This window comes from Pseudonaja textilis, chromosome 11, assembly GCF_049901715.1.
Source record: "Pseudonaja textilis isolate UNSWEBS1 chromosome 11, rPseTex1.2, whole genome shotgun sequence".
Taxonomy (NCBI): Eukaryota; Metazoa; Chordata; class Lepidosauria; order Squamata; family Elapidae; genus Pseudonaja; species Pseudonaja textilis.
In genome coordinates this window covers 7,161,139-7,183,772 of record NC_142000.1, presented here as the reverse complement: position 1 = coordinate 7,183,772, position 22,634 = coordinate 7,161,139, and the positions used below count along the sequence as shown (strand labels likewise).

The following is a 22,634-nucleotide window of genomic DNA, read 5'->3' as shown; positions in this document are numbered from 1 at the left end:
GCTGCGGTTTAAGCCGTCCGGGTCTCCTCCTTCCACCGCCTCTTCCCGAAAGGAACCGGGACCGCCGAGGCTAAAAAGCCCGGGAGCCGCCGGCACCGAAGCTGACCCAGCTCGCACCGTGGGAAAAAGACCGTGGATGGTGGCCGCCCGCCGAACCACGTAGGAGCGAGAGGCTGTTCCTGCGGGGGATTCCCACGCGCCGCCCTCGGCCGCACCCCCCCTGTCTGAAGGACGCGCGGAGGACGGGCGGCCCGAGCCGGCGAGCGAGGGAGGCGGGAGCGGCAAGGGGAGGCGAGGCCGACCCGCGGCCCGGCGCATCTCGAGCTGACTGCAGGGCTCCGCGACGTCAGTAGCCGCAGAGGCACAAGCAGCGGCGGCGCACCGGCAGTTGCAGCACCGCCGCCGCGAGGAAGAGCGGCGGCAGCGGCGGCTCCTGGTCAGCCGCTCGGCTCCCCACACGGGGACCCTGGCGGCGCCGGCGCGGGGACTCTGGTCCGAGCGGCTGGTGGCCGCGGGAGAGGCGCCAAGGCCGGCTATGCGCAGGCAAGAAGAGCCGGTAGGCGCCGCGGAGTGACCCCCGCCCTCCCCAAGCCACCCACCGAGGAGAAGCCGGTGCCGCGCGGCAGGATGGAGAAGGCCGGCTCCCTGCACGCCTCGGTGCCCACGCCGCCGCCGCGCCTCTACCTCCCGCGGAACTTCAGCTGCAGCGCCTGCCTCTACGGCAGCCTGGCCGAGCAATGCAAGGGCGGCTGCAGCCCCGAGATCGAGGCGGTGGAGCCGCTGCCCGCGCCCCCTCGCCGCCCGTCACCCGCGAAGCCGAGGCCGCCCGGTCGCCGCCGCCACCACCGCCGCCGCCCCGCTCCCCTTCGCCGCCTCTCTCGTCGCCGCCGCCGGCCAGCCGCGGCAGAGAGCCCACGCTCCCGTCCGTGCCGCCCAGCCCGACCCTGCGCCGCCGCGCCAAGTCCCTGCCCACGCCGGGCGAACGGGGGCTCCGGCCGGCTTTGCAGCAAAGCCCGTCGCGGCGCAAGACGGTGCGCTTCGCCGACTCGCTGGGGCTGGAGCTGACCGCCGTGCGCCACTTCTGCCAAGCCGACGTGCCGCAGGTCCCGCCGCCGCCCGCGCCGCTGCCCGCCTCGCCTCTCCCGCGCGGCGCGGACCTGCTGAAGACGCGCAAGCCGCCGGCGCTGGGCGAGCTGGAGCCGGTGCTCTTCGGGCCGCCGGCGCCCGTGCTGGAGCCGCTTTTCCCGCCGCAGCCCGGCGCGGGGGCGCGCTTCGCGGAGCGCGTGCGGCAGCACAAAGTCAAGCTGGAGTGGGTGCGCCCCGAGGCGGCCGGGCTGCGCGGCGCCGTGCGCGTCCTCAACTTGGCTTACGAGAAGGCCGTCTCGGTGCGCTACACGCTCAACCGCTGGGCCAGCTGCAACGAGGTGCCCGCCACTTACCTGCCGCCGCCCGCCGCCGCCCACGACGGCCAGACGGACCGCTTCGCCTTCCACCTGCCCGTGGGCGCCGGCACCACGCTGCTCGAGTTCGCCGTGCGCTACCGCGTGGCCGACACCGAGTACTGGGACAACAACGACGGGCACAACTACAAACTGCGAGGCAGGCAGCGACCCGACGGCCAGGAACCCGACGGCGGCGGCGCCTGGATTCACTTCATCTGAACCGAGCTTGGCTCGGGTTTCTCCGGGACTCCCCGGCCGGGAAAGCGGGCGCCTTCCTGCCTTCCTTCCTTCCACGGAGAAAGGGCAGGAGCGCTCCTTGGAGATGGGACGGGGAGGCGCGGAAGCGTGACAGACTCCCCCCCTCTACACACACACCATTTTAATTCAAGTGCTAAAGTATAAATCGCCCTTCGGATGCCAACTGTGCAGAAGAATCGTTCATCGGAGGGGTTTGAAGTGGGCAGCCCCCTATGTCCCCTGGTCTGGGCTTGGAAACTTAAGCTGTGCTGGGTCTGGTTAGAGCTTGAATGGGAGACCACTGAGAAATCCCACCAGCTAGGCTAGAGGAGTAAATTGGTACATCAAGGCAATTCAACTCATTGGGTCAAGTTTGATTCCCAGTAGATGATGTCTTTACTTCCCTTTTGGGGGTGCATTTTCCCCAAGAGGTCAGGAAGGGCTGGGCAACTGAAACAACTTTGACTTGCCGCATTTAATTAACCAGCCAGGGACCTCTTCCTTTTGCCAGCTCCTTGACTTGCCATTCCAGAGTAAATCCAATTAAACGTCTGACTTCTTGAAACGCCTAATCTGTACTTATTTAGAATTGCTGGAGCCAAAAACAGCTGCCTGCTGTCTCTTTGGAAGAAAATAAAACCCCTCCATCATGGAAACGGTTAGAATGAAGGCAAGCCTTTCTTCCTCCTGTCACACAGGCCACTTTTCTAGGGTGGGAGGATTTTCAAGAGAGGAGGGGGGCCCTGCTGCATGAGCCTTTTTCTGCATTTGAGATGGTCCAGGCATTAGATGCCCAGGTCAGGGGGTCTCCAACCTTGGCAACCTTTATGGACTTCAACTCCCAGAATCCCCCAGCCTTCAAAAGAGTCTTAAAGTTGCCAAGTTGGGAGAGTTCTAGTCTAGTCTAAGCTTTGCTGGCTGAGGAATTCTGGGAGTTGAAGTCCAGAAGTCTTAAAGTTGCCAAGGTCGGAGAGCCCTGGCCCAGGTGATTTGAAATGCAAGTTTCTGGTGAAAGTTACCCCATTGGTTTATCCTTAAAAGAAATAATCTTCTAAATATAAAATCAGGAACAACCATATCTGGGGTTGGGAAGAGAGTCATAGAGTGCCTCCCTCAGATTGGCTGGATGCTGGTGAGGTCGCAACCCATTTTCACTTCCTCCTTAAAAACAGCCTTTTCAGTGTCCAGTCAAATCTACTGTAGCTTTTCCCCACCTCAAAAAAAAAAGCGGGGGGGACAAATGAAAGTTTGTTTAGTTGGACCATGCTGAGGCAACACATTCTTTTCCTCAGAGCTGTTGGATTTCACATGATTCAAGGACATCCGGGTGACCTTGGAGAATCGAAAGTCTGGCACTTCTGAAGAACACCAGAATGAGGAAGATGGACGGGACAGAATTTTATTTTTTTATTTTTATTTTTAATGCGGCCAGCAATGGAAAGAAGAAGGAAAACAAAATCGGGAGCCCTAGATCGGAACTGCTTTGGAAAGCATCCCAAAGGTTGAAGAAAATGGCCCCAAAAGATGTCCTGTTTTGCATGCCTGCCTGCTCTTTCTTGCAACATTTGTCTAAACGTGTAGATGATCTCAACGAACCATTCCAAAGCTGTGTGAGAGCAGTCTCGTCCGTGTCTGGTTGTGCTCTCGGTTGACGGATCTCAGCCTTGTACTTCTGTTCCATCCAAGGCTCTGCACCTTCGTGCCTGAAAGGTTATCAATGAGATTTTTTCAACATCTGGGAACCTCTGACTTTATTCAAATTCCCGCAGCCTTCTCTCTCTTTCCCTCTCTCCCTCTCTCCCCCCCCCCCCAACCTCTCAAGCTGCTCTGGACCGTAAGACCTTGTCTAGTGTTTTCACGGGTATCTTCTTCTCTGCCAATTCTTCCCTTGCTGTCACTTAGTTGTGAGATGCTCCCGATTTATATTTATGTCACCAGAGGATTATTTTCAAAAAAAGTGTGTATTTCCAAGTTAAATACAGATGGTCTATATTTTATATTTTGAGAGTTATAATTGGGGGAGGGGTGGGGTGGGGGAAGAGAAGCTTCTTCTTCAAAGAGGAACAGCGCGCAATTATTCAGAAACGTGTGTTGTAATGACTGGCAAGTATTACCAGTCTGGTATCGTTTTTTATGATACCCGTTTCCTCTTTTCTTTTTTTTTCCACCCTTCCTTGATTCTTACAAAACCTGAAGATCTGAGGCCAACCTGTAAGGGAGTGAAAATGAGTTAATACTGCTGTTGAGGAGCAGAACTTGGGAAATCCAACTTCCGTTCCTGAGCATTTCTAAGCATAACAGTCAAATTTTGGGTCATCAGTACATTTTGGGGGTGGGTTTTAAGAAGTCAAAAAATTACAGCTCAGAAGTTGGGTTGCCAAGCAACTGGAAGTAAGGTAGTTCTGGCAGATAAAACCTCTGTATTGGGGAAAATGTGGAATATCAGAGGAGATGAATATCGGAGGACAATACCAGAAGCCCTTTGAGGTAGACCAGGTCAAGAAATAGATACTGTAGACGTACCAGAAATTAACCTTATTTGTTGTAGGGCAGAATAACACAATCTTGAAAGCCTAACTTATTGTTTATTTGCCCTGTCTTATACTGAAGAAAATCAAGGAAGAATGACCGTGAGTTTCTTGCTCACCCTTTCTTCTTTCCTGGGACAGAGCCCTCTTTTTCTGAGACCTCCACCTTAATGGGTCGCTCATTCTGAAGCCCAGTTTTACAATCCTTCGCCCAGAGCTAAATCTGCTTTGCTGGCGGTCCCCGTATCACATTCCGTGGATGTTTGTTCCAAATTAAATGCTCTTGCAAAACAAGTGTGCAGACATCAGGGTGCATAGGATTGTAGCCTTTGGTTTCATGACCAACCCTGTTTCAGACCGAAGATAAGAAAGATTTTTCTTTTCGCTGGGTATGTTCAGGTGTGCGCTGACAGCCATCTACCAGAGATGCTCGAATTGGGATACTGGGACTACAGTCGCAGGATTCGAGGCCTTTGTGGCACCTTCCTGCTGTAGGAATCTGTTTTATTTTATATCCGGTCATGTAGTTGGACACATGGCTCAGTCAGAAAGGCAAGACAGTCTATATTAGCCACGTATTTGTGCATGACCCCAGGCTGTTCCTGGAGAAACTATACATTAGCCATAATAACCAAGAAGTCTGTGCAAAGTGTTTGGGGGGGCATTCAGCCATCCAAACCTGCTGCTCAGAGCATCAAGGTGACCACATCCTTCAAAAGCTCTGCCAGTGGAGGTCTCACCTTGAATTTCTGAGCACACACCTACGCCGCTGAGACCTTTAGTGGCCATGTCGGTGCAAGCATCTTCAGCAACAGAGAGGGATGCTTTGGTGGTCCTGAAATTCCCCCACAACACACTCCCTCAAATACAATGCATGGGCCATTGACTAGTAGTCACTGATAGCCTTATTCACCTTGCATTTTTAATCTTTTAATCTTAGATTTTCGATGCTGGGACCTAAGGAACTGAATAATTGAAATAATTCTTTTATGCAGCCTTTCCTCCAGAATGTAGGAAGTCTGTTGAGGCTTACGTTTTTCACTCTGCGAATACATTGCTGTGTCTTCGGCAATAGGCACATTTGCATTCTTTGTGGGCATTCTGGGTTGTTGTTGTTTTTGCAAACGCGCCGGCATAATTTGACTGCTGTTATTTATTACGACTGCAGCACCTGTGCCCAGTAAAACACCATTTAATTATGTGGGAAAGGTGTGCAGCACATAAATCACAACTTCAGAGAAATATGGACGTTTTGATGCTAGAGGGAAAAATGGAATTAGAATTTCTAACTGGTTTCCTATTGGATGCCAAGCAGAATTTTTTTATTTATTTTCAATCCTTGATGATAGAGGAACCCTGGGAAAGAAGGCTAAGTTTTGCTCTCTCTCTTAAATAGAAACTTAGTGAAGATATAACGCAGATTGTTTATCTTAACAAAGTCCCGTGTCATCAGGAGATGATTAAACTGAATCCCAAAGGCTCACGTTACGTACCCTTTTCATCTTGCGAATTATAAACCAAAATGAAGAAGGAAAAACCCTATCCTAAAAATGTTATTTAAGTACATTTCCAAATGTTGGAGAAATCCTAGCCAAGTTGTCTGGGTTCTTCAGTGGATCTCTGTTTCACTGGCTAAATGCTTCTCTTTTAGAACCCCCTTCCCCAATGAAAAGCCAAAGAGATAGAGCATCAAGCATCAACGCCCTTATTTTGAATTGTTGGTGGTCCCCAAGACCCCCTTCAACCAAACTGGCTTAGAGAAAGCCTTCAGTGAAATGTATCCAAGGTCCGTTTTTTTTGTTTTTGATAAAGAAATCCATTTTTTTTTTGCGGCGGCTTATGGCTTAATACAAAAAAGAGCAGCATAGTTTAGCACAGCTTCTGATAGCTGCCAACCGATCTGCAATTTATATTTTTCACCATTTAGGCTGCCATCCTCTAGCCGGCAAACCAGACTGCATGGCTGGTCAAACATAACTAAGGCCAGCCTTAAAGGAAGGCTTCCCCATTTGAGCAGCAAGTTTTGTTCCTGTGTAATAGTTGCGTGGACGTTTTTCAACTTTGATTTAGCTGTAAGCTATTTTGACTCCTGCCCGTTCCATTTGAGACCAATGTATATTTAGATAGGGAAGGTGTTTATTTTTCTATAACAGTGTTTTAATAATGATCAGCTATCAGTTCTGAAAGACAATATATATATATAGGTACAGGTATGTACCTATCTTTATGTATCTTACCTTTATATCAGGGGTGGGCTTCATAAATTTTAGCAAGGGGTTCTCTGCCAGGTTGCTGAGTGGGTGTGGCCATGACACGCATGGCCTAATTGGCCTCCTGCATCATGGTGACGGGGGGGGCGTGTTTGCCCTCCCCGGGCTCTGGAGGCTCTCTGGAAGCCAGAAATGGGCCCATTTCCGGCCTTCATGAACTTCCGGGAGGCCCGTTTTTCACCTTCCCCAAGCCTCCACGCATGCCCTGCACTTACCTGCATCCCAAACGGGCCACAGACTCCTGGGAGGGGAGGGGCAGGGTGGGTGGGGCTAACCATTTGGGGGTTCTCTGAACTAAACACACTATATAGAGCTTGGTCAGTTTGACCCGAACCGTAATACTCACAGCTCTTCATGATCCAGGCTGGCTAATGCACCTCTTCTCTTGTAATCCAAATGTCTTAGTAAATGCTTGCCTATCAAACAGTCTGGCGATAATATTGCACTAGCTGCTTAATAACCAGCAAAAGAGTATTTATGATTTATGCTGCTCTCTCTCTCTCCAATTCCTGATCTTCTAGAATGAGCTTCCATGCCCTGGAGTTAATTCACTTTGGTTTGATGTCTGTCAAGCTTTCCTCGCCAGTACTTAATCCTGGCATAGATTTATCCTGGCAGGGCAAATGGTCAGAAAAGTCAAGATGAGGGCTACAGGGAGCCATCCATATGAAAACAGAGTTTCTATTGTATCATTGGACTTCTGGTTTGTTTGTTTTTTGTTTTTTTTTTATTGTATCCTACCTGGCATCATGCTTTTTTCAGCCATGTCCTCACAATGTTGGTTACATCAGCCCATGAACAAGGCAACCTTAATTTGTCTTTGTGACCCGGTGCTAAAATGCTGGCTTGTTCCATCCAAGGGGCAGCCTCTAGGTATGTCAAACCAGTTGGGCTTTGCCACTGTCTTGCAAGAAAGTTTCATGATTGGAAGTGATGGGGCACAGGAGCGGGAATGATAATCTCGTACCAGTATAGGTTTGTTGGTTTGTTTTGCTAATTCAAGGATGACTAGAGATTGTTTCAACTTGGCTGCAGGGACAGGGCCTGGGTCTCTGAAGGCAGATGGCTCAGAAGAAATGGACTGAGCTAATACAGAGACCGCTGGTGTTAGCAGGAGGAGCTTCCCTCAGATTAAGTGCCCTTATTTACACCTCTTTGCTCGTACTGCCAAGACTCATCTCACATACGTTGGGTTCTGAACCTTATAATCTCCCCCCAAAACAAAGTTAGACAAATAGTCCTCAATAATCCTAATTGGTACTAAGCAGTCAGTCATTAATTAAACCATCCTGTGACTTACGCCTGATTTTACTATATATATATATATATAAGTTTTCATATATATATATATATATATATATTTTCTTGAGTTTTCCACGTCATTGTAGTTGTGCTTTATAGCATTTGGCAGAATTCATCTGCCATCATCAGGCTTCTGTATTCATAAGATGAACACTATACAGAAGCCTGATGATGCAGATAAGTTGCAGCAAACGTTGCTACAACTTTAAAAGCACAACTACAATGATGTGGAAAATCTGAACAAAGCTGAATGCCATATATAAATATATGTATGTATGTATGTATGTATGTATGTATGTATGTATATTTTGCCACAGTCATTAAGCAAACCTGGCCTCCCACATAAACTTTGTTTGTTGGAAGCCAGCTAGCAACATCAAAAAATGATGATGAAGTAACCCCAGGGTGCTGTAACCATCATAAATCCATACCAGTTGCCAAGCACCCAAATCTTGAAGACCAACTCAGTCACTTCCCTCAACACTGCCGTAACTTTGAACAGTTGCTAAACCAATGGCCGTAAGTCGGAGACCACCTGTATGACCACCTGTTCATCCTATTGAATCAGTCGGGAGGTAGCTCTAAAGAGGAAGAAGAAGCCAGGAGGAAACAAGATGAGGAGGATCCAAATCCTGGCCCTGGAAGTGAAGATGGAAAAAAAACTTTCCCTGGTCAACGTCTGCATAATGTGTCAAAGACACAAGAGAAGATAATTGGACTTGCCTGATGCTCAGGTCCTAGCACTGGCCATGTTTCTAAAACAAGGGTCTCCAATCTTGACTTTTAAGACCCGTGGACTTCAACTCCCAGAATTCCCCAGCCTGCCATACTGGTTGAAATCAACAAGCCTTAAAGTTTGGAGACAAGCCAACAAGTTGCCAAGTTGGGAGGCCCCTGTCTAAAAGATGCCAATGGACCTTTGTGCACATGAAACCTTGTACGGCAGAGATGGAGGCTAGATATTAAGAGTGGTGTGGTGGCCTAGAGATGGAGCTCTTATGTCATAAACCAGGGCACTGTGAGTTTGATCCTAGATAGAGGCCGATATTTCTGTCTCTGGGCACAATGAGAATATAGAAGCTGAACACAACTCCGTATTGGCAACAGGAAGAGCATCCAGCCATTAAAACACTCTGCTAGCTCCATTCAGTTGCCCAGATTCCACCTTGCAAAGGATTATGGGGTCGTTAAAAGATGATGAAGAGGATGATGATGGCAGAGCTAGATATTTTGGGGGAATCTGTGGCTTCTGATCTGATAGGCGTTGAAGCTTCTGTTTTAATTGTATTGAGAAGAGTTGGTATCTTTCCTCTGTCTCCCCCTCCCCCCATTTCTTCCCATTAGAAGAATGTTCTGGTCCATTAACAATCACTTATTCTGGATCCTGATCTTCAGGATTTCATAGTATTGCGGATTGACACCATCTGTTGTTGCTCAACCTTATGCATCGACCTTCTTAAAGCTAATTCTGTAAATCATGATGTTTTGTTCACAGAGACAGTGAAATGTATTCATAACATTGCTAGGTAGCGTTTATGCGGCTTTCCTAAGCATCGAATTGTTCCCTTCGGATGGATTCAAGCGGTCGAGCAGGAAGCAAAAGAATCGCTTACGAAAACTCAGGATTGTTGAGCAGCATTTTGGAATCAAACACAGAGTTTGATGAGCAAACATTGACGGTACTGGGGGGGAAAAAGTATTTTTCCCAAACGAGTTTTGATAAATGTGTCACCGAATGTAATCAAACGTTAGCTGAGCTCCTTGTCTCGTCACAGCCAAATATTTCATACCTTAAGGACCCTTTTTTTAAAGAGCAAGATCTGTGTGTGATTTATTGACTCAATCCCAAATGAAGGACACAGAAGCAAGGACTTTTTCTTCTGAACCAAAGTTGTGTCGTACTAACAAAAATCAAATTTTCTCTTTTTGCTCTCTCACTCTCTTTCTCGCTACCCCCGCTTGATGGGATTGTGGATATTTTTTAAATGCCATATATTTTTAGAAAAACGATTTGTTCTAGTGTGCCCTTATCTGTGTGTAAACCAGCAGATCCTTTTTAGCAAGCTTAAAATGACTTTTCCTACAAAGCAATATTTAAAGCAATGGGTTGCAGGTCTCTCCTTGGATTAATGTGTGTAAAATGCAAATGTGGCATACATGTTTGTGGCTTAGCACGTTGAATCAAATTGGCTGTTTTCAGGTGCCAAACCTTCTGGGTTTGTGATGTCATATGCTCCTCAGCGATCTTTCAATAATGACATATTTTGATATGTAAAGGCACTTGAAGTTCCTGAAAGCAAGAAGTTTACTAGAGATTCTTCAGTAGAAAAACTGAGTAAGTAGGCAGGTTGTTTCACGATGTCTCATATAGTACGGTTGGATTACGGTTGCTGGAATTGGGTATGTCTAGTCTGATGAAAAGAAGGAGCCAAGCTATTCTCCAAAGCGCCTGAAGGCAGGACAAGAAGCAACAGATAGAAACTAATCAAGGAGAGAAGCAACTTAGAACTAAGGAGAAACTTCCTAACAGTGAGGACAATTAATCAGTGGAACAAATTGCCTTCAGAAGTTGTCTATTCTATTCTATTCTATTCTATTCTATTCTATTCTATTCTATTCTATTCTATTCTTTCCTATTCTGTTCTGTTCTGTTCTATTCTATTCTAATAGTAGTACAATCTGTAATGTGTTTCAGGTAGTCCTCAACCTACGACTGTAATGGATCCTGCTCATTATGATTATAAATCACAGCAGTTGTAAGTGGATCATTGTATGGCCAACCCAATTTTATGACCTTTTTTTGTTGTGGTCATTAAATGAATTGTGTGGATGATAAGCGAATACGCAGTCATTAGGTGAATGCCACAGCCATTGTTTACTATGGGGCATTTTTTTTTTTGCCAAAAGCCAGGGTAAACACCAGTTTTTTGGCAAAAACTGTTGTAAATCATAGTGTGTGATCCCAAACGGCTGTAAATGCAGGCCAGTTACTGACCGCCTAATATGCAGTCAAGTGACCACGGGGGGCGGCACAACCATCATAACTTTGGAACCAGGCCCCTTCATAGCTTCGAACATCCATAAATGACCAGTTGTAAGTCAAGAACTACCTGTATACTTTTGCCTGTAAGATCTGCACTTGGAGGACTATTGCTTGGAAGGTTAAACAAAGCTTTAAAAAGTTTCGCCCAGGGGCAAACCCCTGATTCTAACAGACTTTAGTGGACAGGTACCACTCCCCTCCCCGAATTTCCACTATAATTAGGGTGGCTGAACTCTATTTTTACGCCTTATACAAATTTGAGAACTGAGCATTATCCAACTGATCGGTGTTTTTCAGCCTGGACAACTTGAAGATGTATGGACTTCAGTTCCCAGAATTCTGCAGTCCACAGATTTTCAAGTTGTCCAGGTTGAGAAAAACTTGCCAGGAAAAATTGTGAAGTATAGTTGTGGCCAAAGACCAGTGGTGGCATTCAATTTTTTTTTTTTTACTACTGGTTCTGTGGGCCTGGCTTGGTGGGCGTGGCAGGGGAAGGATACTGTAAAATCCATTTCCTCCCCATCCCACTAACCTGCTTTCCAGCTCTGTTCTCCTGTGCAGGGCAACCAAAGAAGACCCAGCCAATCAGCTGGGACTCAATGGGAAGCAGAGAATAGATGGGGGCGGGGCCTGTCAGAGGTGGTATTGGCCGGTTCTCCGAACTACTCAAAATTCCCGCTACCGGTTCTCCAGAACTGGTCAGAACCTGCTGAATGCCACCTCTGCCAAAGGCATTCTAAATTTGAATCTTTTAGGTGCTTTCCAAGGATAATCATTGTTACAACACTTGGTAGTGGATCTATTCTTTAAACAGTTCCTTTAAATCAGAGATTGGTTTTACACTGTGAATATCTCCTTCCAAAACACTAAAATGAAACCCATCATTTATTAGTCCTTTCTTCCCCCCCACCCCCTGTGTGTTCAAAAAGCTTAACAGGTTGTTAACATTTTTCATGTTATCACAGTAACGAATCGGAGGGATAACTGTTTGTGCTCCACATATCCATTCATGATTCAGGAAGGAATAAGGTCACTATAATATTATCATATGAATTCTCTTCTTTGAGGGTATTTTTTGAAAGTGTTTTATGAAAGTGTTTAATCTTATGCTGCATTGGCACCCAGAGTTGGAGTTTCTCTCTTGCACATGTTGAAGTACTTAAAAAAAAAAAAACGCTTCTCCATTTTTGCACGGCTCTTTAGCAAAACTTGAATAATCGTGTTGTATGTTTGTCTGTTGTGGGAAGGTGTGAATTTTAGGACAATCAGCTTGTACAACATCGCAAATGCGATAGCCTTGGCACTCTGTTTGTGAATCCTTTCAGATCCCTTTCAATTTTATTGTTAGATTCACTTTAAAAAAAAAAAAACTTTCACTATGTGAAAGCATTAAAGTATTGCCTTGTCACTGGCCAAGCAAGCAAGCATGCAAAACAAATCTATTTAGAGGAAAATATAACTAGCACTTCCAAAGAGCATTTCCCTCCCCTCCACTCCATTTGTGTGTCTGTGTGTGTGTGTGTGTGTGTGTGTGTGTGTGTGTGTGTGTAGCAACATGGTAATGCTTGGGCTTTATTTGCTTTAGAAACTGCCCCAAAATACTTTCTGTTTTTGAATTAAAAACATGTTAGTCCCAAGGAATTTCTCTATGCAATAAGCCGTCCATTCCTTCCGCGTGTATTTGGGGCTTTGGTTTAAAGAAGAAAAACAAGAAAACATTATGCAAATGAGCACTTTATGAGGCTGCAAGCCTGTATATGAGGATGCATGAGGATTGCACCCCAATGAACCTGGGGGAAAAAAGATTGTTGCTCGTTAACTCTTTAAATGAGTGTAGGAGTTTATTGTGACTTCTGTTGGAGGGCTGGTGAACTTGCGTCGTTTCTGTTCTGAGCCTCCGTGCAGCAAATGAACTACAAACACGTATAGCGGACCGGAATCAGCGAGGTTTCCCTGGAGGAAGCAGAAATGCTGAGCAAACAAAATGCATCTCAGCCTTTCCACCACAAAAATCCATTGACATGTAGAGTAAGGATTTATAGTGAAGTTATACAGGTAGTCCTCAACTTATGATAACAGTTGAGCCCCAAATTTCTGTTGCTAAGCGAGGCAGTGGTTAAGTGAGTGGTTAAGTGAGTTTTGCCCCATTTTATGACCTTTCTTGCCATTGTTGTTAAGTGAATCACGGCAGCTGTTAAGTTAGTGACATGGTCGTTAAGTGAATCTGGCTTCCCCATTGACTTTGCTTGTCGGAAGGTCGCAAAAGGGGATCACATGACCCCAGGATACTGCAGCCGTCTGTTGTGGTTAGCCGGCAGCAGGTGCGGATGGCTGAGGAGAGCGAGGACTTGGATGAGGGGCCAGGACTATAATGGAGTGGACTGCTGCCTTCAGAGATTGTGGGGGCTGGCAGCAGTGATGAGGAGGATCCCGAGGAGCCTGTGGCAAGTGCGCGTGCGCGCAGGATTGCTCACAGGAAAGAGCAGTTGCAGCAGCACGGGCGACTCGGGAGCAAAGCTGCATGGTAATGGCCCTTCCTTCAAGAAGATAAAAGCCAGCTGTGAAGCGAACGTTCTTTGCAGGAAGCAAAGACGTTTTGAAACTCAGCCTCGTGGACATTACAGAAACTTAAGTTGGTCTTGGGAGATTCTTGTGTTGTGAAATATTTCTTATCTGTTATTCTTGTCAGCCTCGCACAGTTTTGGCGAGGCTCGTGCTTATCAAAGTTAATTAGTTTGCAGCAGCCTTTTAACCGGGGATTCGTCAGAATCATTAAAAGGTTTTTGTTCCTTTTGGTTCGTGTTCATTTTATTGGAAAAGGGTTTGGGTCAGAACACTATCATAAATATGAACTGAACTTTGATTACATGACCCTGGAGATGCTGCAACGGTCATAAGTGTGAAAAACGGTCATAAGTCCTTTTTTCAGTGCAGTTGTAACTTCACACGGTTACCAAATGAGTGTTTGTAAGTCACGGACTACCTGTACTCTATAAAGATGATCTGAATAACTATATATATATATATATATATATGATAATGATTAACAGTAGCTGGCTTATTTATATAAAATAAAGGAGTTTTCTTTCAGAAAAATAGTAAAGAAAAAATTCTTTGATGGTAGTTAGTCTGTTCAGTGAAGCAAATTACTTGTTACTAATTTTTCAGGTTAATATTGCAATCCTGTCTTGAATCTCGCAGCTAAACCCTATTGATTCAGTGAAGGCAAGATTGATCAGACAGGATCTGTACATTCCATTACAAATTGGAATTACGTCCAGCCTTTTGAAATAGTTTAAACTTTAAAGGTACGTTTCCACCCACTGTACTTTATTTTTCACTAATCACTAAGACTGCAATTTACACCTTTTTAGAGGGACTTGCACAGGAAAATATTTTGTGGATTGTACCAATGCTTGCTAGCTCTCAGAGAACTCCTGTTGTGAAAATGTAACTTGGTTATTTATTTCCACTCATTGTATTCAGCATTATCTCTTAGCTGCTAAGTGTCTTGATTCTGTAATGTTTAGATTTCAAACATTGGTTGATACGGTTTTTTTCCTGATGTTTTTCTTTGTACAAAAGGATTTTGTGCCATTTTATATTAATGTCTTTTACTTTTTCTGAAGCCAGTAAATATCAGTGTGATATCTTGCCTTATGACAATATTACATGTCTTGTCTAAAAATGTTATTCAGGTTGTCCTAGTACACTGAAAAAATATATTTGTAAGTATTTAATTACTAAATGTCATTAAAACTGGTGCAAAATAAGAGTATAGTGAATTTTTATACATTGTGCAGGCAGCTTGTAGGAAAATCTTTGCTCTAATCGCAGAGCCATTGGCTAAAATTGTCATAAATTGGCCAAAATTCTCATAATACCACTTACTTATATATTGCTTCACAGTGCTTTACAGCCCTCTCTAAATGGTTTACAGAGTCAGCCTCTTGCCCCCAGCAATCTGGCTCCTCATTTTACTGACCTCAGAATGATAGAAGGCTGAGTCAACTTTGATCCTGGTGAGATTCAAACTGCCAAATTGCAGTCAGCCAGCAGTCAGCAGAAGTAGCCTGCAGTACTGCACTCTAACCACTGCACCACCACAGCTCATAAACTATTGGCAATGGAGAATCTAGTCGTACATTTCTGATTTTTCCCATTAGTGCAAATAATTAAGCCATACTGATGTACTTCACTTGGAATCTGAATAAGAATTTGGAGAAGTTTTGTCACTTTGGCTTTAAAAAATGGGATCTAAACCCATTTCTTTTCTTGTTTTTCTATTTCCTGGCTTGATTCAGAGCTCAACTCAGGTAAGGATAGAAGACACTGTCATTCCCCATTCTGGAAAATGAGCATGCATCATTTTGTATTTGCACCAGCAATGAACCCCAATATCCACTTCAGAGCAAATGCAATTAGCAAAAATGATAGCTCGATATTTATGTATTGACCAAACGTCAAAAACAATAAATGGGCAAAAAGAAACTTGAATAAGAGAGAAAAGAGCAAAGGTCTTAAGGTTGCTGATTCAAGTTGTCTATATCAGCTGGAAAGTTGAGAACTCGTGTTCAAGACCCAAGCACTATGTGACGGGATGAGCTCCCATTCTTGCCTCTGTTCCTACTAATGTAGCAGTTTGAAAGCATGCAAATGCAAGTAGATTAATAGGTACCACTTTGGTAAGAAGGTAACAGTGTTCTGTGCTCTTTTGGCATATAGCTATGCTAGTCACATGAGCATGGAAATCGTCTTCGGGCAACGCTTGCTCCCTTGACCAAGAAACAAAGATGAGCACCATGCCCTACAGGTGGACATGACTGACAGGGAAACCTTTACCTCTATATAGTATTAATTGTTTAATATTGTTAGGGATACACCCCTAGCAAGATCTGCAGGGCAGTCAGGCAGGCAGGCAAAATATGTGAGATATTGTGTTGTGTAGCTTACACTCAGTAAACCATACACAGTGCCAATTAAAGTAGTTTTATTCCAGCAAGAGTTAAAGCATAGTCAAAACAGTCCATATATCATACACTTAGTTCAGTCCGTCCAGGGATTATTCAGTTGCAAATTCCAATGTCAAAAATGAGAGGTCGGTACACTTACAAAATAACAGTCCGGTAATTTATCTCCTCGCAGTAGAGAGAGATATGCACCAAACTCAGAAACTCCTCTCTTCCTTTCTGCAACTCCAGTAATTGCCAGCAAAGCGTCAGGGAATCGTCAGCTTCTCATCAGCATCTCTTGCTCCCTCTTATGGTGTTTTCACACCACACCCAAAATACATGCTTTGCATTTAAAGTAACACACACTTTAAACTAAGAATCATAGCTTATATATATATTATCTTACCCAAACTAGTTAGGTGACCAATGTTATACCTAACAAATATTTTTTATGCCGGCCATTTCCCTTGTAAGGGAATGTACAATTATAAACAGACAGATAGAAAAATGACAAAAACATGAAAACTATCAAATTAAAATTGTACCAAAAAAACACAGGACTGAGAGATGGATGGCCTGGGGATGAGGTCTTCTTACCCTATCAAGCATCTCCAGCGATGAGATATACACTATGCCAGAATTTTGCTAATGCCACTAGAAACAACGCCATGGATAATCAGTGTGAACAGACTCAAAGGAACTGGCCCTTCATTACTGCAGCTGCAGCCCTTTTAAAGCCATGGCAGCCTCGGAGCAGAGGTGGAAACTAAGGCTCCTGGCCACCCCATTAGCCTGCACCATGCAAGAAACAATATCCCCGAAGGATAAGTCATTGGAGTTTTGCTTTGTCACGAGAAGCAAATCAGGCCATTCTCTCCTGGGGTGGCCAACAATGACCGACTAGGGAGTATTCCTAAGATGGAAATATTGCTCTCTGCAGCGGAAGGCTTGCCAAATGTATAATTCAGATTGCCTTCAGAGCCTTGTGCCAAGGCTGCATGGAGCTGTGTTCCTTGGAGTGACGCATGCTAAAATCCTTGTTTTGCTGAAAAGAACAGACAAGCGAGAAGCCAATCAGACACAACCAGAATCCTGTTCCCAGTATGATTTAAATTATTTAATTATTGCCTTTATTATGTAAGTGCAGCTTGCAACCCACTTGGAATGGGGGACGGGGGTGTATGAGTTTTAGGATAATCTTTCTTGTCGGTTTCTTCAGGGTCCCTGTTCCTGCCATAAATCACTGGGTGTGTCCAGGGCTCCTCGAAATGTTCACGGGACATGAACCTGTAAAACCTTTCAGCAGTTCTTCTAAATTTGGAGGTTAAAGACCGCAAGCAAACTGCAGGCCGTATCTGCTTTCTCTTGGTTCAAATGTGATTTCTGGAGGTCTTGGCTCACAGGTCAACAATTGGGGCATCCGTTCAGGTGTCTGAGCAAATCACGTTTTGCATGGAAGTGCTGGCTCCAAATTCTTCAGCCATAAATACTTATACTATGTTGATTCATTGTGCATAAAACCGTGGTTAAAGATTCTTTAATCATACCTGGGACGCGGGGGCTCAGTGGCTAAGACGTTGAGCTTGTCGATCAGAAAGGTTGGCAGTTCGGCAGTTCGAATCCCTAGCACCGCGTAATGGAGTGAGCCCCTGTTACTTGTCCCAGCTTCTGCCAACCTAGCAGCTCGAAAGCACGTAAAAAAATGCAAGTAGGAAAATAGGGGCCACCTTTGGTGGGAAGGTAACAGCATTAGGTGCGCCTTCGGCGTTTAGTCATGTCACCACATGACCATGGAGACGTCTTCCAACAGTGCTGGCTCTTTCGCTTTGTAGCGAAGATGAGCATCACCCCCTAGAGCCGGAAACGACTAGCACGCATGTATGAGGGGAACCTTTACCTTTTAATCATAGGCATGAATCGTATAATTCCTTAATTGTGAGAAGTATGTATCCTAATCCCGAAGGTGCTTTTCCAAGAGGCAGTTGGACTTTCTGGTTTTTCTTTGAAGACATTTCACTTCTCATCCAAGAAGCCGAAATGGAGCTGCCTCTTGAAAAAGCACTTTGAGGACAACCATGTCCTGGATGACCGAGAATCTCCACAGACATATGTATCCCACTGACTTCTCTATTCAAGGAGTTTTGTGAGGCCTGAACCACCAGTGTTTCAGTACTCCGTGACCAGTGATGGCATTCAAATTTTTTTACTACCGGTTCTGTGGGCGTGGCTTGGTGGGTATGGCAGGGGAAGGTTATTGCAAAATCCCCATTCCCTCCCCACTCCTGGAGGAAGGTTACTACAAAACTCCTTTCCCTCCCCACCCCACTAACCTGCTTTCCAGCCCCGTTCTCCTGTGCATGGCAACCAAAGAAGACCCAGCCGATCAGCTGGGACTCGGGAGTCAGAGAATAGATGGGGGCGGGGCCAGTCAGAGGTGGGATTTGCCGGTTTTCTGAACTACTCAAAATGTCTGCTACCGGTTCTCCAGAACTGGTCAGAACCTGATGAATACCCACCTCTGTTAGAGACCATATGTAACATTCCCATTAAGTTCTTCCCTGCCCCCATCAGGAAGCAGGAACCCCCTCAAGAGAAAATCAAAGTTGTCGACCCCTCACCATAAATCTACACTTAGAAAAGCATCTACCCATCTGAAGGAATTTGCCCTTCCCCAAGACTTCTCAAAACAAAACCCCAGGTACACATCTAACATACACCTCACACTCAAAGCTAGGGGAGGAACACCTCAATCTACATACCTGAACATCAAAGCCTCTTGTCGTTATAAATACCTATTTGTACATCCTTAACCTGTGGCTGACCCCAAAAGTGAACCTCTTTGCTTTCAGGAACGAATATACGTCATCTCCTTTCCAAGCAGCTTGTCTGGATTTCATTTTGATTTCTTTTTGCATAACCCTGACAGAAATTATTCTTCTGATACCATAAGGCAGCTTTCCTCACAAAGATGGAAAAAAAGATAAAAGCCCCCTCAAAGCCCTTGGTAAAGTCTGCTGCTCTGATCAGTACTCCAAACTTGATACATAGAGATACATGGAATAATAAGAGTTGGAAGGGACCTTGGAGGTCCTCTAGTTCGCCCCCCTGCTTAAGCAGAAGACCTATAACATTTCCAATAAATGGTTGTCCGGTCTCTTTTTTGGAAAGCCTCCAGTGATGGAATACCCACAATTTCTGAAGGCCTCGTTGATGTCCCTCACCGTGAGAAAATGTCTCCTTAATTCTAGGTTGCTTGTCAGCCTAGAAGGTGGGAGGTGCAGTGGTTTAAGCCAGCCGAGCCAATTCTACAATTCATCCTGTGCGATAAAATGAGGTTCATTCAAGGCTTTTATCATAAATATTATTAATTGCCTTGCTCATCCCCCTCCCATTGCTCATTTTCTGGATTGGTGCTTTGTAATTGAAAAGTCTTTGATCCCGTTCCCATGTTCAAACGCTTCTGTAATTCATGCACAGCGTTCACATTTTATGGCCCAATCCCCTGTTGGCCTCCTCCTCTCACCCCACATTTTTACGGTCTGTTTGCTCTGCAGAGCAGTTGGCAGGGCCTTTGAAGATCATCTCCCCCTGCCCCCTGCCCCACAGAGCTTTCTGAACGTTTCCATGCCAGCCTTTTCCTCTTGCCGTTCACGTCCGAATGTGGAAAAACAACCCTCTCATGTGGATTCGGGCTAGGAGACCATTGCAGTGGTTGTTTCAATAAACATCCGTGTGATAAAAACCGTTTCCCAGTCAGGCTGTGCTGCTGTTTGCACCCAAATGAATGACATCTTTTTTTTTTCCCCCATCGCTGTGCTCAGGTTTTTATGAGTGAGACTTTGCATTCTCTTTTCAAGGCTTAAAAAAATAGTTTGGAGGCAGCCTCCCTAAAACTTGAATGAGATCTTAGTTCCTGCTTGGTTTTATAGCCTATCCAAGTGGAGTCTCTATGGATGGGGTTGTCCTTTTTCTTCTGCTTGCTTTTAAAACTCCCTTTGTTGCTAAAGAATGAGATTTAAGAGGGAGGGAAGAGAAAACCGCAAAGGGTCAACGTGGGAAGCAAATCCTTTCCCCTCTCTCCTTAGAGATCTGTGTGTGTGTGTGTGTGTGTGTGTGTGTGTGTGTGTGTGTGTGTGTGCATGTGTGCCATTCCTAGATTGGGAGACAATATTTTTAGTTAACATCCAAGCAGGCCTTTGTGGTCTCTTTTGTAGGCAGTGATAAAGATCCCTTCCAGTTCCTGCTGACTTGTGGCTGCCATCTTGAATTTTTTAATCCTTGCTCCCCTGTGTGTGTGTGTGTGTGTGTGTGTGTGTGTGTGTGTATGTATGTGTGTGTATATATATATATATATATATATATATATATATATACACACACACACACACATATATCATTTCACAAGTGAAAGGACACTGCATGGTGGCGCAGTGGTTAGAATGCAGGATTGCAAGCTAACTCTGCCGACTGCCAGCAGTTCGATCCTGACCAGATCAAGGTTAACTCAGCTTTCCATCCTTTTGAGGTGGGTAAAATGAGGACTCAGATTGCTGAGGGCATCTACCTAGGTTTATTAGCAGCAAGACAGACATAGTTTTCAACTGCCTTCTTCTTAACCGTGCTTCTAATACTGGGATGTGCTTGCAGACCTGACCCTGATTAAATTAGACAGGTCCAACCCCGCACCTTGAGCTGAATGTTGGACTACAAGACCTCTAAGATCCCTTCTGGCCGTATGACCCTATGTTGTAAGCAATAGCAATAGCACTTAGACTTATATACTGCTTCACAGTGCTTTAAAGCCCTCTACAGTCAGCCTATTGGCCCCAACAATCTGGGTCCTCATTTTATCCACCTTGGAAGGATGGAAGGCTGAGTTAACCTTGAGCCAGTCAGGATCAACTTGCTGGCAGTCAGTAGAGTTAGCCTGCAATGCTGCATTCTAACCACTGCGCCACCATGCAGTGTCCTTTCACTTATCAAATAATGTGTGTTTATATTTATATATATATACAGGGGAGGAAGGGGTTTAAAAAATTCAAGATGGCAGCCACAACACCGCCCCTCGTTATGTGCGTCAGTCAGACCCATTTAAATAGAACAAGGCTCTTTTTTACCGTGCAGTCGTGGCTGCCATTTTGAATTTTATTGGCCTGCCATGTGGATACTCTTGAGTACAATAGCCTGTGATTTACAGCCATTACTTTGGCAACTATTCGAAATCAGTGGAGCGTTAAAGAAAATGATTCATGACTGGCTGGGCCTCACACGCATGACTGTCACAACATCCTCACAATCCTGTGATAAAAATTCAGGCTTTTGTCAACCGGCATGTATTTGTCACTGTTGCAGCATCCTAGGGTTATGGAATTGCTACTTTTGGATACACACTCAAGTGTGATGACCCGGGGCATGGCACAAAAGCAACAAAGTCACAAAAATAGGTAAAGTCCCTTTAATACCTCCAACTTGGCCCCCAATGTCCAAAATTCTCCCAAGAACAGTCTTTAAAGGGAAGAAATGCAGTCCAAACCCAAAATACATATAAATTATAAATAAAAATCAACACAAACCACGCTGCAGCAATTATCGAGACAAGGCAGCATAAGGGATTGCAGACTTCAAAAGATAACGAAATACATTCAGTTGGGAGGACGCCAGAACCCAGATAAGGCTCAACAAACAAAGATAATTCATGCTTTGCTTCCAGCAAGGTGCTGTGTCCAAACGCCCTTTATAAATCCTATTTTCCCAGCTGCAGCTAATGAAGGGAATCAGGGCCCCTTTCTCCCCCGTAAGCCACGCAACTCACGTTGCTCCCTTCTCCATTCCTCCCTGCATGCCCTAGGATGAAAAGGGGGTGGGCCTGGATCTTCCTCTGAATGCCCAGCTAGCCTGTGCCCTTCCCCAGTTTCTTCCACAGCCACCGGAGCCACACTCCCACTCTGTGTCAGCTGCTCGACCTCCCCCTCGGAATCAGATTCCAGCAGGGGCATGACACTAAGCCTGCTTCTAACAAGCATAGTCAATGGGGGAAGCCAGATTCACTTAACAACCACATGATTCACTTAACAACTGTGGCAAAAAAGGTAAGCAGGATTTATTTAACAGCCACCTTGGCAATTCTGGTGGCAATTCCAATCCTAAATTGAGGACTACATATAAAGGAGGAGATTCGTTGCACTTGGAGATAGTTTGCTTTCAGCCAATCTTTACGGCTTTAATTTTGAAATACCCCCCCACACACACCCGAAAGCTGCTTTTCTTCTTTTTGTCTTTCATAAACCCCTCGCAGAGGCTGTCCTCACATTGCATTTCCTGCAGGCTGATTTCCTATGCTGGAAAACATCCATTGCCATTAAAAGAACATTAAAGTTCTTTTCTAAAGGCACCGATTCCCAAAAACTAATAGTAATAATCAGATTACCCCAACGACTCACGATATTTTAAAATGTCTGCTATAGTCCATTGCTGAAAAGCCTGAATCATAAGCAAAAATAATGAATGTATTTACTCAGGAAAAACAACTATTGTTTTGCAATTCATCCCCAATTCCTCTGGCTCCCCCCCCCAAATAAATAATTCCCTCCCTATAATGTTGGAGATTAAACTATTGCATTTACTCCCCCAAAAATCTGGGGTTTAAATCCCAAGCACTGTGTTAAATTCATGTACAAACTAAATTCACGTACAGACTAAATTCATGTGCAAACTAAATTCATGTACAAACCATGATCCCTGGACAATCACAGCCTAAATTTATTCATTGCACTGAAGTATGGTTTTGTTAACCGATTGGACCAATAATCCACAATGTATTCGGTAAGATTCACCCATTGTGCTGCGAAACAAATGACTGT

The 22,634-nt window shown here is 45.1% G+C and overlaps 1 protein-coding gene across 1 annotated transcript; it reads left to right on the top strand.

Annotated features, from left to right (window-relative positions):
- The first annotated feature begins 465 nt into the window (after positions 1-465).
- On the top strand, positions 466-2,440 carry LOC113445130 (protein phosphatase 1 regulatory subunit 3E-like). Its single transcript, XM_026714149.2, is given in 2 exon segments — positions 466-790; positions 793-2,440. Coding segments are annotated over 2 exon segments (1,032 nt in total). The 5' UTR covers positions 466-627; the 3' UTR covers positions 1,662-2,440.
- Positions 2,441-22,634: the final 20,194 nt, after the last annotated feature.